General features: G+C 38.4%; 1 protein-coding gene across 2 annotated transcripts in view; it reads right to left on the bottom strand.

Moving 5' to 3' along the window:
- The window catches only part of RBM17 (RNA binding motif protein 17), a 35,395-nt gene that overhangs the window by 2,201 nt on the left and 15,172 nt on the right, over positions 1 to 18,022 (bottom strand). For both annotated transcript variants that reach the window (XM_081091112.1, XM_081091113.1), the window contains exons 4-10: positions 14,039 to 14,205; positions 11,211 to 11,308; positions 8,427 to 8,483; positions 6,877 to 7,018; positions 3,096 to 3,247; positions 1,668 to 1,741; positions 875 to 973 (exon numbers count right to left, since the gene is read on the bottom strand). In XM_081091112.1, the coding sequence (XP_080947238.1) occupies positions 875 to 973; positions 1,668 to 1,741; positions 3,096 to 3,247; positions 6,877 to 7,018; positions 8,427 to 8,483; positions 11,211 to 11,308; positions 14,039 to 14,205 (789 nt within the window). The remainder of the gene's footprint in view (positions 1 to 874; positions 974 to 1,667; positions 1,742 to 3,095; positions 3,248 to 6,876; positions 7,019 to 8,426; positions 8,484 to 11,210; positions 11,309 to 14,038; positions 14,206 to 18,022) is intronic.

Below are 18,022 nucleotides of genomic sequence, written 5' to 3'. Positions count from 1 at the left end.
ATCTTATAGGTCCTATGCCAGGTGACATGTAAACAAATAATTATTTGGTCAACAAATGGCAATATGATATAGAAAGGAAGCAATAGTGAGAGAAGAAATTTAAGAAAAAAAAGATTTGCATTCTAACTGTCTCTCATTATAGGTTAAATTCCTTTGTCATACTTTCTACACCCTGCATATGGCCCCATTCCACCTATGTAAACATGTTTCCTATTAATCCCCAACATGCCCAACCATTCCATTTTGTAGCCCTCGTCAGTCTCCCAGAAGCTGTGACCCTAATCTGAATATCTTTTCCACCTATCCAAATCCTACCCATTCATTTCAAAGCTCAGCTGGCATCTGATATTGTCACAAAGCCTTCTGTTGTTTTTTAAATCTAAATCCTTTTCTCAACTCCAGTACTTACAGTCAATAACCACTGAATCTAGCAACAAAATATTGTCTATTTTTATATGTGTTCGTTTTGTTGTTTCAACTGAACATATCACTGAGAGCACAGAACATCCCCAATGCTCTCAATACAGTATTGGATATATGAGAGGCACTAAATATATACTTGTCAAATGAATGAAACCAAAGGCATGTCCAAATAACTAAACTATTGAGCATACTATAATCAAAGTCTTTAATCACCAAACTACACCTCAATCATAAAATGAAATGTTCATTTCTTCTCCAAATAAAATTTGAAGTCCTTCTTGTCTTTATGTTTAAATTTTTTATAATTAAGTAAGAGAAGTATAACCAACACCTGTCACCTCCTGTAGTAAGACAATATGTTTCTTAAGCACAGCACACATCTCTATTTGTAGAAAATGTTTTGTAACCTGTCAATCACAACAGTTTATAAACATCTAAAGAAAACTCTTACTTCAAATATCACACATTTTCCAACTTTGCCATATTTTTCACACTCTTCCTTGGTTTCAACTTCCAAGTCTTCATCTACCTCTCCTGCACCAACCATGTTCTATAAACAAAAATAAATAAATTCAAGTATCATGTATAATTTATTAATATATAAATAAGATGTATAAATAACTTTATGGTAGTAAATGTTCTCCCTCTCAAATAACACAATGAAAATTTTCACACCTGTAGTCCCCCAAAATTATTTCTTAAAAAAAAGAAAAATATACACTAAACTCCATAGACCAGGGGTGGGCAAACTTTTTACTCGAGGGCCACAATGGGTTCTTGGAGGGCCGGAACAAAAGCATGGATGGAGTGTTTGTGTGAACTAATATAAATTCAAAGTAAACATCATTACATAAAAGGGTATGGTCTTTTTTTTTCAATAGTTTTATTCATTTCAAACAGGCCGGATCTGGCCCACGGACCGTAGTTTGCCCACGGCTGCCATAGACTTACAAGAGCAATTATGCAACCATCAAAATGCATAAACTAAGATAAACATCTAACAATTTCAAATATTTTAAAGTAATCACTATTGTCTTAAATATTATCATTAGCAAAGAAACATTAGTAAAAAATTCTATTAGTCTTATGTGGTGTCTATCCAAAAGTATCATTTGCAAAAATATTCTTTTCAGTTTTCTTTATCCATTATGGTATCAGTGGTGCTGAAAGCATACAGGGATAGGTTAGGACAGAGTGCACATAAAACAAGGTGGGCAAACAGGTTGCTTCCTTCTGCTTCTTACCCTTAGTAGGACCACTTTAGTAGGACATTTAAGTATTTCAGTTAATGGATTTGAATCTGACTTCTTGGCTGCATCTGTAAGAAAACAAACAACGAGATATACATATGTTAGAGCACTGAGTTCAAGTTACAATGAATAATTTATTTTTAATAGCAACCCTCTTATGTCCTAGAGCAGCGGTACTCAACCTGGGGGTCGAACGACCCTTTCACAGGGGTCGCCTAAGACCATTAGAAAACACATATATAATTACATATTGTTTTTGTGATTAATCACTATGCTTTAATTATGTTCAATTTGTAACAATGAAAATACATCCTGCATATCAGATATTTACATTATGATTCATAACAATAGCAAAATTACAGTTATGAAGTAGCAACAAAAATAATTTTATGGTTGGGAGTCACCATAACATGAGGAACTGTATTACAGGGTCACAACATTAGGAAGGTTGAGAACTACTGTCCTAGAGTCATCTACGATATAATCATCTATGGCTGAGAAAAAAATATAGCCGTATCTGTAATGGAAGCATATGCTTTGCTTTGGTAACAGTTTTTACTATAATTTCTGGAAATTTTTAGCTTCCCTGGATACCTACAATTTTCACTTAGTTCACTTCCTAAGGGGTTGACAGTACACATCAATCCCAACCCTTACAGGTGAGAGTCTTGGCTTGGGAAGTGGCCAAAGGTCACTAGTCCAATATAATAAGCAGGTAATTAGCCAGCCACTGGCTGCCTAATTGCATATACTCCCACAAATCAGGACGGCTCTAGGCTGACTGGCTACTTACTAAAGCTGTCTACTGAGAGAATAAAAATTAAACACATAATCTACCAATAAGAACCCTTACAAATTTGAATATAGCAGATATAATCACTAATATATTGTATATGGCTCTGTCTTTCATGCTATAAACACATAACCATGGCCCTAGGTGGTTTGGCTCAGTAGATGGAGCATCGGCCTGGGGACTGAAGGGTCCTGGGTTCGATTCCAGTCAAGGGTACATGCCCAGGTTGAGGGCTCGATACCCAGTGGGGGGCATGCAGGAGGCAGGCAATCAATGATTCTCTCTCATCAATGATGTTTCTATCTCTCTTTCCCTCCCCCTTCCTCTATGAAATCAATAAAAATATATTTAAAAACAAAAAATAACTATAATCTTATCAATTTAACAAGATTCTTTGCCTAGTAGAAGGCATGAACTTATTTTCTTGAGTACTGTTCATTTTCTGCCAAAGTCATTGTCTTTTCTCCTATGGGCCTTCCTATCTCTACATCTATTCTGAACAAATAAAGATGAAGAACCACAACACAGAATTGGGATGCATCATAATCAGGGTTTCTCTTATTGTATTCAAGAGGGCCAGCCCTCTGCCTCTGGACTGCATCTCTCACTACTTCTAGGGAGGGACCTACCTTTCTCTGTGACTTCACCCACAATGATCTTGCCTCCTCGCTTGCTCGTCTTCTCCACTGACAACGCCGTGCTCAGCCCTTGCTCGTGTTTACCAAGACCTTGGCCTTCCCGAAAGCCGTACTTCTGCATGATTTTATGTGCTACTGTGCCACTGGGAGAAAGAAAAGAGAAAGGTCCTTTATACTTAAGGTCTTCAGCTATAGCATAAATTGGATTTTATATCTTAACACTTTCCTTATAGAAAGGAGAATAGAAATTCTACAAGGGCTTCAATGACGTCACACATAATTAACAATGGACATTAGACGAAGTTGTGGGGATGTTCAGAATGAAAGATATATAAAAAATACTGGACATCCTGAAATTAACTTCAAGGTAAAGGAAATATTAGTTTCTCTAATGAAATTTCCCCTGTACCTCTGTTACAAAACATTAGAATTCCTGTGTGTTCTAGTACCTGCATTGCTATAGAAATACTTTTTTCAATCACAGTTTGAACTTAATATTATTTTGTATTAGTTTCAGGCATACAGCACATTGGTTGGACCAGCCGTGGGCAAACTACGGCCCGCGGGCCGGATACGGCCCGTTTGAAATGAATAAAACTATTGAAAAAAAAGACCGTACCCTTTTATGTAATGATGTTTACTTTGAATTTATATTAGTTCACACAAACACACCATCCATGCTTTTGTTCCGGACCTCTGGTCCAGTTTAAGAACCCATTGTGGCCCTCGAGTCAAAAAGTTTGCCCACCCCTGGGTTAGACAATCATATACTTTACAAAGTGGTTCCCTGGAAATTTTCAGTACCCACCTGGCACCACACATCATTATTACAATATTATTGACTATATTTCCTGTGTTGTATTTTATATCCCCATAACTATTTGGTAACTACTAATCTGTACTTCTCCATCCCTTTACCTTTTCCACCCGGTCCCTTCACCACCTTCTCTCTGGCAACCATCAGTCTGTTCTCCATATCTATGAGTCTGTTTGTTTTGTTTGTTTATATTGTTCTTCAGATTTCATTCATTGATGTATGACCACAGTTTACTTTTTAAAATGTGCCTGTCAAGGAAGCACAGAGAATCCCAAACAAGGTGAACCCAAAAAGGTCCACACCAAGGAACATCATAATTAAAATGCCAAAGATTAAAGACAAAGAGAGAATCTCTAAAAGCAGCAAGAGAAAAGCATTTATCTACAAGGGAGCTCCCACAAGATTATCAGCTGATTTCTCAACAGAAACTTTGCAGGTCAGAAAGGTGGGTAAGAACTATTCAAAATGATGAAAAGCAAGGATCTACAATCAAGATTACTCTACCCAGCAAAGCTACCACTTAGAACTGAAGGACAGATAAAGAGCTGCCCAGACAAGAAAAAGCTAAATGAGTTCCTCACCACCAAACCAGTATTACAAGAAATGTTAAAGGGTCTTGTCTTCTTTAAGAAGAGGAAGAAAAAAAAATATGAATAATAAAATGGCAATAAATAAATATCTATCAATGATTAGTTTAAATGATAAAAATCTTGCCATCTACAACATGAATGGACATATAAGGCATTGTGCTGAGTGAAATGAATCAGACAGGGGAAGACAAATACCATAGGATTTCACTTATATGTGGAATCTAAAGAACAAAATAAACAAGCAGATCAGACATACATATATAGAGAGAACTTTTTGCTAGATGGGAAGAGATATGGGGGATGGGTGAAAAAGGTAAAGAGATTAAGAAGCACAAATTGGTAGTTATAGAATAGTCATGGAGATGTAGAGTACAGCATAAGGAATAGTTAATAATATTGTAATAACTATGTATGGTGTGAGATGGGTACTATATTTTTGGGGGTTATCACTTAGCAATATATAATGTCTAATCACTGGGGTGTACACCTGAAGCTAATATAATATTGCATGTCAACTGTAATAGGAAAATAAAAATTCTTAAAGCCATAAAAATTAAAAAATGTGCCTGTCAAAAAGGATAAAGTTACATGATGAAAATGCATTTTTCTAAATAGTGCAGTAGAGTTTACAATAACAGATTTTATATAGAGATCATCTTCTTAATCGATGGGAAAATAAACTGAAGCCCAGATTAGTCAACTAGGCTAGCTTAAAGCTGATTAGAAACAAAAACAAGACATAATATTAGAAATTATTTCTATAGGTATTAACGGTAAAATTGAAATTGGGACCCACAACTTGTAATTCTCAGTCCACTGCTCATTCTCTAATACCGTAACTTTCAAACTGCACTTGGAGGTGTCTCAAGAGTGTCCCCAATGCCCTAACCAGTTTGGCTCAGTGGACAGAGTGTCAGCCTGTGGACTGAAAGGTCCCATGTTCAATTCCAGTCAAGGGCATGTACCTTGGTTGTGGGCACATCCCCTGTGGGGGGTGTGCAGGAGGCAGCTAATCGATGTTTCTCTCTCATCAATGTTTCTAACTCTCCCTTCCTCTCTGTAAAAATCAATAAAATGTAAAAAAAAAAAAGTGTCCCCATTGCTTGAACCACAAAGCCTGCTTCAACTAGAATTACACCTACATTACTTCATGTTTATGTGATTTCCGTTAAAATTTCATTTGAAACTGTTCTAGGCTAAAAAGAAAAGACTGAAACGGCTGAAATGTACTACACTGCATCTTTCTTAGGCATACAGAATTACTATTTAAAAGGGGATTCAGCAAAAAGTCAATTTTTATCATCAGCAGAAAAAAAAAATAACAGTTTCATATCTATCCACCTTCCAGCATACATTCTAGGGAAGCCCAATACACCTATTTTACAATGATGGGGACTGCCCAATAGGGTAGCTGTTAACCTTGTGTTGTTATTGAGCACTTGAGATAAGGAACTACATTTTAAATTGTATTCATTTTAAATTAATAGCCACCCCTGGCTAGCAGTTACCATAGAGAACACAAGTCTGGGAGATGGATACAAAGGTCAGAAAGTCAAAATCCTCTTGCAGTGCGGGAACCCCAACCATCTACTCCAACTCTTGACTAAGTCACCTCTCAAGGGCTCTAAGAATCAGAGTATATGCACATAGACAAGGGCAGATCGGTCTGATTACTATGGTCACAGCATTTCTATCATAGGCAGTGTCCTTCTAAAGGACACAGAACAAAGGCCTTAGTGTAACGCAGCTTCATTTGATACTCTCTCATTGCATGAAAGAAACAAAGTAAACATAAAACATTGTTTTAACCAAAATGTATGGCAAATCCAGTGGGGATTTTAAATTCCACAAGCCATACCTGAAAGTCAACCTTAAAATTGATTTTTACATGCAGGCAAACACTCTTAGTTTGAATGACGAAGTTTTTAGACCAAAGGTACAGAACCATGACCTTAAAGCACATGTCTCATTATATATATGATGTCATTCACCCTTTGGACATAGTATAAGTCAGGTGTAACTCATAAGCCATATTTTACTTGCAAATGTTTTGAAAATACATGTAAATAATTATGAGAAACCGTTCCTACCTAGAGAATATAATGTTCAGCAATGAAATCATCCGAAACTTACATCAGAAGACTTTGTTTTGTACAAAATATGATACCATTGTGCTGCAATACCCTCCATGTGACTCAGATTCTCAAGAATGACATTGTGTGATTGAACACACCAAGCATCTTCCTATAACTAGAGAACGCCCTCACTTTCAAACAAACTGCATCTACTGAAAGGGCTGCCAACCCTTCACAATGAGTCTCGTCCTTCTTACACCTGCCAAGACGACAGCACTTGGAACCATTACCCCATGTTGGCGAGGAAGGAGTTGCCAGGGCCCGTTGGAGATCTGGGTCTGTCCTGTTCCTCATACACAGGAGGAGGAATGGCAGCTTTAGAAGACTGTGAGCGAGGTCTTGAATCCTCTTCATAAGGAAATTCTCGGGGTACTATTGGATAAAAATAAAATAGGTTTACCAAAATACTACAAAAAGTATCCCGAACTGCACTTGTATAAATCATTTATTTTGAACTAATTTAACTGACATTTTTAGTTTACTATAAGGAGGAAAAACAAAACCCATTGTACAGCCTCTACATGACTTTTTAAAATTAGAGAGGTATGTACTGTTTTTCTAATTTTAGCTTTGTTCCAGCTGTTATCTCAAATGTCATTTTTATACCTTACTGAAATGTTATCCTTTAAAAGTGCTCTAAATGACAATTTTTGTCTGAATGCTAAAGAGTTTTGTATGTTCCAGATAGATCCAATCAAAATCTATTTTGATTCCCATATCATCTTGTATACCTGTCTTTGGACTCTAATCTATTTCATTAGCCTAGCATAAAATAAAGGTCACTGAAGTTATGGACCATGTACCAGACCAGTGATTTTCAAACCTAGCTACAGCAGTGATTTTCAACAAGGAAGCTTAAAAAAAAAAAAAAAAGACTGGTTTCAATTGAGTTTATGGTTTTCTAGGTGTTTTTACACAAAAGGTATTTAACAAAACTTTGTAAGTTATATTCTTTAAAAAGATAACATAAATAGTGCAACAGGTATTAAAAAGCATGAGGGATGATTATATTTTCTTGGGATAGTTTAGGTATGGGCCAACCTAAAGGATAGGAAAATGACCTAGATGATACATCAAAGTTCAATTCCTAGAACAGATCACTGGGAGTTGAAAGAGTGGGTGGGTGTGTTCTGGCAATGTAAGTGAAGACAGCCTGTGAGATGAAATCAAAACTAATGGCAGAAAATCTAGTCAGGAAGGCACTGCCACCTTGTGGAAGTCATGAACTTAACAGCCTCTAAACCACTGAGGACACAAATCGTAAACTGAGCTATTACTGTTTTAGCCTAACTCCAACTACGAAATGTTGGAGAAGACAAAATGAATTTTAAAAAAACAACAGTAGGATGAGAAGAAATAAACTAAAGAACTTATATACTTATATGCATAGCTCATGGACACAGGCAATAGGGTATTAAAAACCTGGGGTGGGGGATAAGGGAGTAGGGGCTGGGAGGAGGGGATAAACGGGGGCGTGATGGGAGATATCTGTAATACTATCAACAACTAAAAAAATATTAAAACAACAACAACAAAAAAGCATACCACTGTATAAAAATCCAAGTCTCAGAGCCGGGCATTAAAACTTCTAAAGTACAAGGAATGAATGGGAACAGCAGCCTGAAGGACCCACACTGGGCCTCAGAGTTCAGGCCAGAGGACAGGTTTTGGGGCAATTTCCCTTTACATTCAGGAAACCTGGCTGATAGAAGCTAAGACTGGCCATGGCTGGGTTAAAGATTTGTATCAAAAGAAAAGAGGGGGAGATATAGATACATACACTCTTTGTCTTTCTCTACAAGAGAAGTGGGTGGTGCGATGGCAGCTCCGCCCATACCTGCAAAAACATAAAATTCCACTGATTAAAGGAACATTTCAGATGCCAGACTCTCAAGGACTATGATATATACCATTTGTTACCAGGGCTGACTGGCAAGACCCTGAGTGATGGATAAATGATTACTCTGACACACATTTCTGTGAAAGAGAGGGCTAAGGGACTGCTTGGCTTGAGAAACCAAACAGCTCTGTTTGCCTGCCTCCTTAGGCTTTTATTATAGCAACAGCTTGAACTAAAATTAACTTCTAGATACTATCAGCAGGGTACGTATCCTTGAGAAAACACTTGCATCTGCAGTGTCCTTTAAGCAAGGACGGCTAAAGACTAAACATAAAGACTCCAGTAAAACACCTGGGGACTCAGACTTACTTGGAAAAGTCAAGGTAGGTCTGCCGCCTTCAGCAAGGTCCCCCTAGAGGCCCCCGATCTTTTGGAGATTCTTCCTTACAGACTTTCCAACCAAGTCCTGTGCTTCCCCACAATTTGTCATATAACACAAGGGAGGGAGGGAGAGAGGGAGGGCGGGAGACAGAACTGCTACTTCATCCCTCCAGCTAATATCTAAAGAACTTAATATCTGAATCAAGGATTAAAAATGTAGAAAACTGAAAAGCCAGACAAACACAATTATTTTTTCTTTTTTTTTCACAATTATTTTTTTCATAGCAGGCATTCAAGAGCCCCAGAATGTAGTTAATAAATGAATTTTAAGATAAAAGACCATAACCCAGAGAATTAGCAGTTACTTAAAAAATAGTAACATAGTCTGGCCAGTGTGGCTCAGTGATTGAGCTTCAACCTATGAACCAAGGGGTCGGGGGTCGATTCCTGGTCAGGGCACATGCCCAAGTTGCAGGCTCGATCCCCAGTAGGGGCATGCAGGAGGCAGCCCATCAATGATTCTCTCTCATCATTGATGCTTCCATCTCTCTCTCTCTCTCTCCCCTTCCTCTCTGAAATCAATAAAAAAAATATTTTTTAAAAAAAAAACAGTAAGCCCTGGATGATTTGGCTCAGTGGATAGAGCATTGGCCTGCGGACCAAAAGGTCCCTAGTTTGGTTCCGGTCAAGGGCCCAAGCATGTACCTTGGTTGCAGGCTCCTCCTTAGCCCGGGCCCTGGTTGGGGCACATGCAGGAGGCAACCAATTGATGTGTTTCTCTCACATCGATATTTCTCTCTGCCTTTCCCTCTCTCTTCCACTCTCTCTAAAAATCAATGGGAGAATATCCTTGGGTGAGGATTAGAAAAACAACAACACACAAAACCAACAGTAATACAACTATTTACTAAAAGGATATTAGTCACCAGATTCTTTGTGAATCCTCATCTGAGGATATTTCTTCCATTGATTTTTTAGAGAGAGTGGAAGGAGACAAGGGGGAGAAAGAAACACACACACACACACACACACACACATCAATTGGTTACTTCCAGCACACGCTCTGACTGGAGCCAGGGATATGTGCCCTTGACTGGGAATAGAACCTGCGACCCTCTGGTTCTCAGGCTGATAGGACTGAACCACGCTGGCCACGGCTAGTCACCAAATTTTTTCATATACATTATCTCATTTCGACTCAATAACCTTTGAATTAGGTATAACTGTGTCCATTTTTTTTTTTTTCATAGGAGAAAATGATCAAAGGAGAATTAGTGGGCAGCGGTAGGTAGCTCCCAGTGATTCCAAGCTTTCTCCCACAATACAACACACTCCTGGAACTAAACAACTATTTGAAAATGTAGGTACTTCTTGTTTCTATAGAATCTGTTTTGTGTTGTCACCATTCCTGTTCGTTTCCTGGACAGAGAATGCTGGACACAAACAAACCAAAATAACTCCATTTGCTATCTGACAAGAATGGAGAATAAAAGGAATTTTTCATTAGGTATAAACCTTAACATATGTATTATAACTTAATCACCAATTAAATAGTCCAAAAAATAAGATGTAAACAAACAAACAAAACTGATTACAAAACCAGTGCTGCAAGAGCGTGAAATGTTTCACAAAAGAAATTCCTCCAAAGCCAATGTACATGCACCATGATTAACAGGCCTGGATTAGACAAAATACTTAAGGAGAAATAGGAATAAAATCTTGTATTTCTTTTGAAATACTTCTTATCATTTTTTAATCTTGCCAAGTGATTAGTGATTGATTCTGAGATTAGTTCTAATGAGTTTAGTATGAAAAATTCAGGATGATTACTAAACATTTGCTACTAATCAGGTTAAAATATAAACATCAACAGTACACATAATGGACATAATGCCATCACTTCCCTACTACTCAATATTAGCTTCCGCTTATGTTCAAGAAATTAAATGGCCTTCACAGAAAAGGCATACCTCCTTACAAAAAGGACAGCCAATCTATAAGCTGAAAAGATGAGACCAATAAGTATTCAACCTATATGCTGGACTCTAAAAACGTTAATAAAAACCAAACTATGCTACAGGTAAGGAAAAGTATGTGTATATATATTTCAAGGTATGCTCAACATATCTACTTAATAACTACTAGAAAGTGAATGGGAAGCTCAAAAGAGAATATATGTTAAAACGCAATATAATTTAAGACTGTATACAAATGTGGATTGCTGGAATCCCAGAGACAAAATGACCTAAGTCAATGTCAACTGAACTATAACAAATTGAATATGAAAAGCAAATAGTGGAATTGCACCATGTTGGAAACATAATATCTATGTTCATGCCTTACTTCTTTTTCTCCTTTCTCGCTCATAATCTTCATCTTCATCAGAATCTGGATCTGGTCGCCTTGAAAACCCACTGGCTTCATGTCTGTCTTTACGCCTCCTGTGATAATAAAAGAACCCATATTCATTACAGATGAGCTAAATTAGAGATGTGAACTCAAGGACATCACCTTGACTTTACCTTGGCTAGAAAAATACCCAAATCCTCCCTTTCACACTGAACTATTAATGGGAGGGGTGTGAGCGAAAACAACTGATTGAAAACTACAGTAGCACAAGTATGACAAGTGAGAAAAACCAGAAGATGAACTGAACATATTTAATCCTATATAATAAAAGGCTAATATGCAAATTGTCCCCTCAAACAGGAGTTCATCCAGGGGGTAGGGCCGGCCTACCAACCACCCATGGCCCCTCCCGCCAGTCAACCCAGACCAATCGACCCCAATCGGTCCCCACCCATGCATGAATTAGTGCACCAGGCCTCTAGTAAGTATATAAGTAGCAACACAAAAGTTTACTTGGTATTTGCCTCTTTCAATTTTAAAGCGTATCAACATAGGTAATAGTTTAATAATTCTAATTCTCTAGAACAGCAATTTTCAACCAGTGTGTGAGGAGCACACTGGTATACCACAAAAAATTTTAAAACATGCAATACCTGACTATTTTAGTCAAGGGCACTAACCTCTTTTCCCTTAGACTGTCAAAAAAAAAAAAATGACAACACAACAATAGTCTGGTGTGAGTGAATCAAAATTATACCTATTGTTTTTTGTCAGATCGGCAAAAACTATATTTTTTGGTGTGCCACAAAATTTTAGTAATTTGTTTATGTGTGCCATGAGATGAAAAGGGCTGAAAATTGCAGCTCAAGAACATGCCTTCTTTACATGAAATGATTCAATAAATAATGAGAAATACTGTATTACTATTTTATAAACTTTTTTTTTCCCTCACACAAGGACTTGTTCATTGATATTTAGAGGGAGAAAGGAATGGAGGGAGGGAAGGGGAATGACAGAAAGAGAAAGAGAGAGCAAGACATCCATCTGTACACGCCTCCTGTACATGCCTCAACCAGGAATTGAACGCACAACCTTTCAGTGTACAAGACAATGCTCCAACCGAGTCACACTGGCCAGGGCATATTTTATAAACTACTTAACAATTAATATGCAATATTTTACAAAGAAGAAATACAAACAAATCCTTATTGCCCATATTTTTATTTATTTGTTTTTAAACTTTATTGATTTCGAAGAGGAAGAGAGAGGGAGAGAGAAATAGAAACATCAATGATGACAGAGAATCACTGATTGGCTGCCTCCTGCATGCCCCACACTGGGGATCGAGCCTGCAACCCGGGCATGTACTCTAACGGAGAATCAAACCATGACCTCCTGGTTCATAGGTCGTGATGCTCAACCACTGAACCACTGAACCGGGCTTATTGCCCTTACTTTTAAAAAACATAAATAAAAGATGCATGTGTTGCCCTAGCTGGTTTGGCTCAGTTGATAAGAGTGTCAGCTTGAGGACTGAAAGGTCTGGGGTTTGATTCTGGTCAAGGGCACATGCCCGGGTTGTGGGCTCGATCCCCAGTAGGGGGCATGCAGGTGACAGCCAATCAACGATTCTCTATCACTGATGTTTCTATCTCTCTCTCCCTCTCCCTTCCTTTCTGAAATCAATAAAAATATACATGTATATATTTTTTAAAAATGCATGCTTTAAAAAAATTCCATCTGGCACAAAAATAGTTAAAAATATAACAATTGAAGTCTTTTATTTTTAGTTGGTGATTTTTTTTCATATTGGTATATCAGCTTATTTTTTAAATATGTTTTTATTGTTTTTTGCTTTGTTTTGTTTTGTTGTTTTTTTTTAAGAGAGAAAGGGAGGAAGGAAGAAGGAGAGAGAGAAATATCAACCAGTTGCCTCCCATACACACCTGGCCCAAGAACCAAACCCAAAACCGGGGCATATGCCCTAATCAGGAATTGAACCAGTGGCCTTTCTATATATAGGAGGATGCTCAACCAACTTAGCCACACTGGCCAGGATCAATTTAAGGATTTTGAATAGTTATGACTATAGAAGAATCATAGCAGAGGAAAGAAACTATTGCTCAACATCAGGTTGAAGTTGTTCTAAGGTACATTTCTAACAATTCACCCAAAATATATACTTTAAGTTTTCTGCATCTATACATGAAATTTGCTCTAGAGCAGGGGTCCTCAAACTATACGGCCTGCGGGCCACATGCAAATACAAATATTGTATTTGTTCCCGTTTTGTTTTTTACTTCAAAATAAGATATGTGCAGTGTGCATAGGAATTTGTTCATAGTTTTTTTTTAAACTATAGTCCAGCCCTCCAACAGTCTGAGGGACAGTGAACTGGCCCCCTGTTTAAAAAGTTTGAGGAGCCCTGCTCTAGAGTCTAGACCAGGGGTGGGCAAACTTTTTGACTCGAGGGCCACAATGGGTTCTTAAACTGGACCGGAGGGCCGGAACAAAAGCATGGATGGAGTGTTTGTGTGAACTAATATAAATTCAAAGTAAACATCATTACATAAAAGGGTACGGTCTTTTTTTTTTTTAGTTTTATTCATTTCAAACGGGCCGGATCCGGCCCGCGGGCCGTAGTTTGCCCACCCCTGGTCTAGACTGTTGTTGTTTTTAACGCTGGGATGTGACAACTACAAATTTTTAAGATTAACCATAAAAACTAACTTCAGCCTTACAAACAGCAATGAAGTTCATTCATTAACATTCTAATAAATATTTCAAATGTAAAATAGCCCTGAATCCAAACAAAGCCTTACTTTTCTCTCTCTTCTATTTCTTTTTGTCTTTCCAACTCCCGCTGTCTCTGCCGTTCTTCTCTTTGGCGCTTCACTACTTTCTCATAATCATTAGGAAACATAGGATCATATTCATCAGCTAAGGGAATCAAAACTTCTCCTGCAGAAAATCCACTGGGTACAGGATCCTGAGGAAGATAAAAATGCCAAGGTATCATTCTCATGTCTTGAAATTTTAGAATTCAAGTAAAAGAATATGAGGGTTGGAAGGAGACTTGATGACATCTACACGCCTCCTTTGTTTTATAGATGAGGGCACAAATGTCTAAGGAGGTTTAGTGACTTGACATGGTCACACAACTCACCAGGTAGCAGCAAAACCATGATAATGAATTTAGTTCAGTATTAATTCCATAAATATCCTATGGCACTTTCCTGAAATTCCCAAACTGCCACTACTGAAACTTTTAATAATTTTGATTATTTATATAGTTAACAATGAACACTTCTGTTTTTATGTACCTCCGTGAAAACTTAAAAACCAAACAACCCACAAATAATAATCATTCTTTTGGTCATTAATAACCTGAGGATATTTTTCCCATTGATTTTTTAGAGAGTAGAAGGGAGGGGGAGAGAGTGGGAGGAAAGGGCGGGGGGGAGAGAAACACTGATGTGAGAGAGACACATCGACTGGTTGCCTCCTGCACGCACCCCAACCAAACTTGCAACCCAGATACATGCCCTTGACTGGGAATCTAACTTGAAACCCATAGGTGCATGGGCCGATGCTCTCTAATACTGGCCAGGACTTCTTGGGCTTTTTGAAATGCTCTGGAATACATCCCTTCCCTGGGAGGCAGCACTTCTTGTGCTGAGTCTGACACAGATGGATGTCATTCCCTTCTTGTCATCATTAATGTATTTTTACCTATGTTTTTATTGATTTTTTAGCAAGGGAGGAAGGGAGAGGGACAGAAAGATAGAAACATCAATTGGCTGCCTCCTGCACGCCCCCTACTGGGGATCCAGCCTGCAACTCGGGCATGTGCTCTGACCAGGAACAGAACAGGCGACGACCTCTTGGTTCCTAGGTTGACAACCACTGAGCTCACTGGCCAGGCTCATTAATTTTTTTAAGGTCCACTAAGATCAGGTTCAGATGATAACATTTTGCATTTCTCTTCTAAACATTTAGAAACTGGAGCTACTTACTCTTTGAAAGGAAAGAGGTAGTCTTAACAAAGAAATCAGAAGGACATAAGGCAGACACTACAGCTAACTAGAAGATACATGATTGGAAATGGAGCTTTACCCCAGGTTGGTGGTCTTGATCCCTATCTGGTTCTGGGAAGCTCCAATCTAATATACAGCCTAAATTTCCTAAACCTCTATACTTACTTCTTCTATGTTTTCGTAGCAGAACTCTTTATTATCTCTAAAAATAAGAGGCCTTAACTGGTCTCCACAGACATCTAAAACAAGCACAGCTTAGGACTAGTATTTTTGAGTGCCCATTCTACATCTCTTTCAGGAGGCACACTACCCAATACTATCAAAGGCAGAAAGGTTGCAAAATGTATTTCATTTTGAACACAAAACTAATATGATAAGAAGAGCTTTTGCCCTAGCCGGTTTGGCTCAGTGGACAGAGCATCTGCCTGTGGACTGAAGGGTCCCGGGTTTGATTCCGGTCAAGGGCACATACCTTGGTTACTGGCTCCATTGGAGGCAACCAATCGATATTTCTCTGTCACACTGGTGATTCTCTCTCTCTGTCTCTCCCCTCCCCTCCATTCTCTCTAGAAAATATCCTCAGGTGAGAACTAACAATAACAACCAAAAAAAAAAAAAATAAACAAAAAGAGCTGGTGTTCAATATCAATGGATTTAAATCCAACAATCCTGTTCAGTTTGACATTGTACAATATTACATCATTCCATTGACATTCGGCATTGTAAAACAAATACTGCGTCATTTCCTTGAAACTAAAAAATCAGAAAACAGTATGATTCGATGAATAAAAGAAGTTAGGAAAATAACTGTAGTCACCTCTGAGGCCCTATCACTGGAAAATTTACACAAATCTATTAAACATAGGGTCCACATAGGATAATTAATAAATTTGTATTCATATAAAGGCAAAGGCACATGAATAAGATTTCCTTTCAGTTTTTATTAAGACAGAAGAGAAGCTAGTAACCAGACACTCAACTTATAAAATACTATTATTAGAAAGTTTCTGAGAACAAATTGTCAATATGAAAGTTAATTCTTTGTCATTTCAAAATTTGAAATAAAAAACTTTTACGGTATAAACCCTGCTAAGCCCTAGCCAGCTTGGCTCAGTGGATAGAGCATCGGCCTGTGGACTGAAGGGTTGCAGGTTTGATTCCGGTCAAGGGCATATGCCTGGGTTGCAGGCTCAATCCCCAGTAGGGGTGTGCAGGAGGCAGCCGATCAATGATTCTCTCTCATCACTGATGTTTCTATCTCTCTCTCTCCCTCTTCCTTCCTCTCTGAAATCAATAAAAATACAAAACAATTAATAATAAAAAATAAACCCTGCTAAGTTTAACAATGAGCCTTCTTCTTTAAATGCTACAGAGAATACAGCAGCCTTAGCCGGTTTGGCTCAGTGGATAGAGCGTTGGCCTGTGGACTGAAGGGTCTCAGGTTCGATTCCAGTCAAGGGTATACGCCCATGTTACGGGCTCGATCCCCAGCACAGGGTGTGCAAGAGGCAGCCAATTGATGATTCTTTCTCATCATTGATGTTTTTCTCTCTCTCTCCCTCTCCTTTCCTCTCTGAAATCAATAAAAATATATTTTTAAAAAAAGAAAGAACAGCCCTAGCTGGTTTGGCTCAGTGGATAGAGTGTCGGCCTGCAAACTGAAGGGTCCCGGGTTCGATTCCAGTCAAAGGCACATGCCTGGGTTGTGGGCTCAATCCCCAGGAGGGGGCATGCAGGAGGTAGCCGATTAGTGATTCTCTCTCATCATTGATGTTTCTATTTCTCTCCCTTCTTCCTTCCTCTCTGAAATCAATAAAAATATATTTTTTTAAAAAAAGAGAAAACAGCCCTAGCTGGTTTGGCTCAGTGGATAGAGTTGGCCTGCGGACTGAAGAGTCCCAAGTTCAATTCCAGTCAAGGGCACATGCCCAAGTTGTAGGCTCATTCTCTAGTAGGGGGCATCAGGAGGTAGCCGATCAGTGATTCTCTCTCATCATTGATGTTTCTCTCTCTCTCCCTTCTCCCTTCCCCTCTGAAATCAATAGAAAATATATTAAAAAAATAAAAAACCTTACCAAAAAACAAAACAAAAAACACAAATTGGCAATGAAAATGACTGATTTCTTAAAGCCACTTCAGGAAGTCTACCTTAAGAAAATAATTTTACATGCATAGAGCACTCTCTATGGAGATGTGCATTATAGTGTTATTTATGATGACAACATAAAAGCAGGTCTAGATGGCTTTACAGTTAAGAAACACTTGTATAAATTAGAATACATTCACTTGATAGGAATACTTTACAATTAAAAATTGGTTATGTCCTGGCTGGTGTGGCTCAGTTGGTTGAGCATTGTCCCCATGCACCAAAAGGCTGTGGGTTCAATTTCCCACAGTCAGGGCACATGTCCAGGTTGTGGGTTTGATCCCTGGTTGGGGTGCGTGTAAGAGGCAACCAATCGATGTTTCTCTCTCACATCGCTGTTTCTCTCTCCCTCTCCCTTCCTTTCTCTCTAACATCAATAAAAAAGTATATATTCTTTTTTTTTAAATATATTTTATTGATTTTTTACAGAGAGGAAGGGAGAGGGATAGAGAGTCAGAAACATCGATGAGAGAGAAACATCGATCAGCCGCCTCCTGCACACCTCCTACTGGATGTGCCTGCAACCAAGATACATGCCCCTGACCGGAATCGAACCTGGGACCTCTCAGTCTGCAGGCCGATACTCTATCCACTGAGCCAAACCAGTTAGGGCAAAAAGTATA

This window comes from Myotis nattereri, assembly GCF_964212035.1.
Source record: "Myotis nattereri genome assembly, chromosome: 1".
NCBI classification, from domain to species: domain Eukaryota; kingdom Metazoa; phylum Chordata; class Mammalia; order Chiroptera; family Vespertilionidae; genus Myotis; species Myotis nattereri.
Note: the sequence above shows the minus strand (reverse complement) of the source record. Positions and strands in the feature narration are given on the sequence as shown.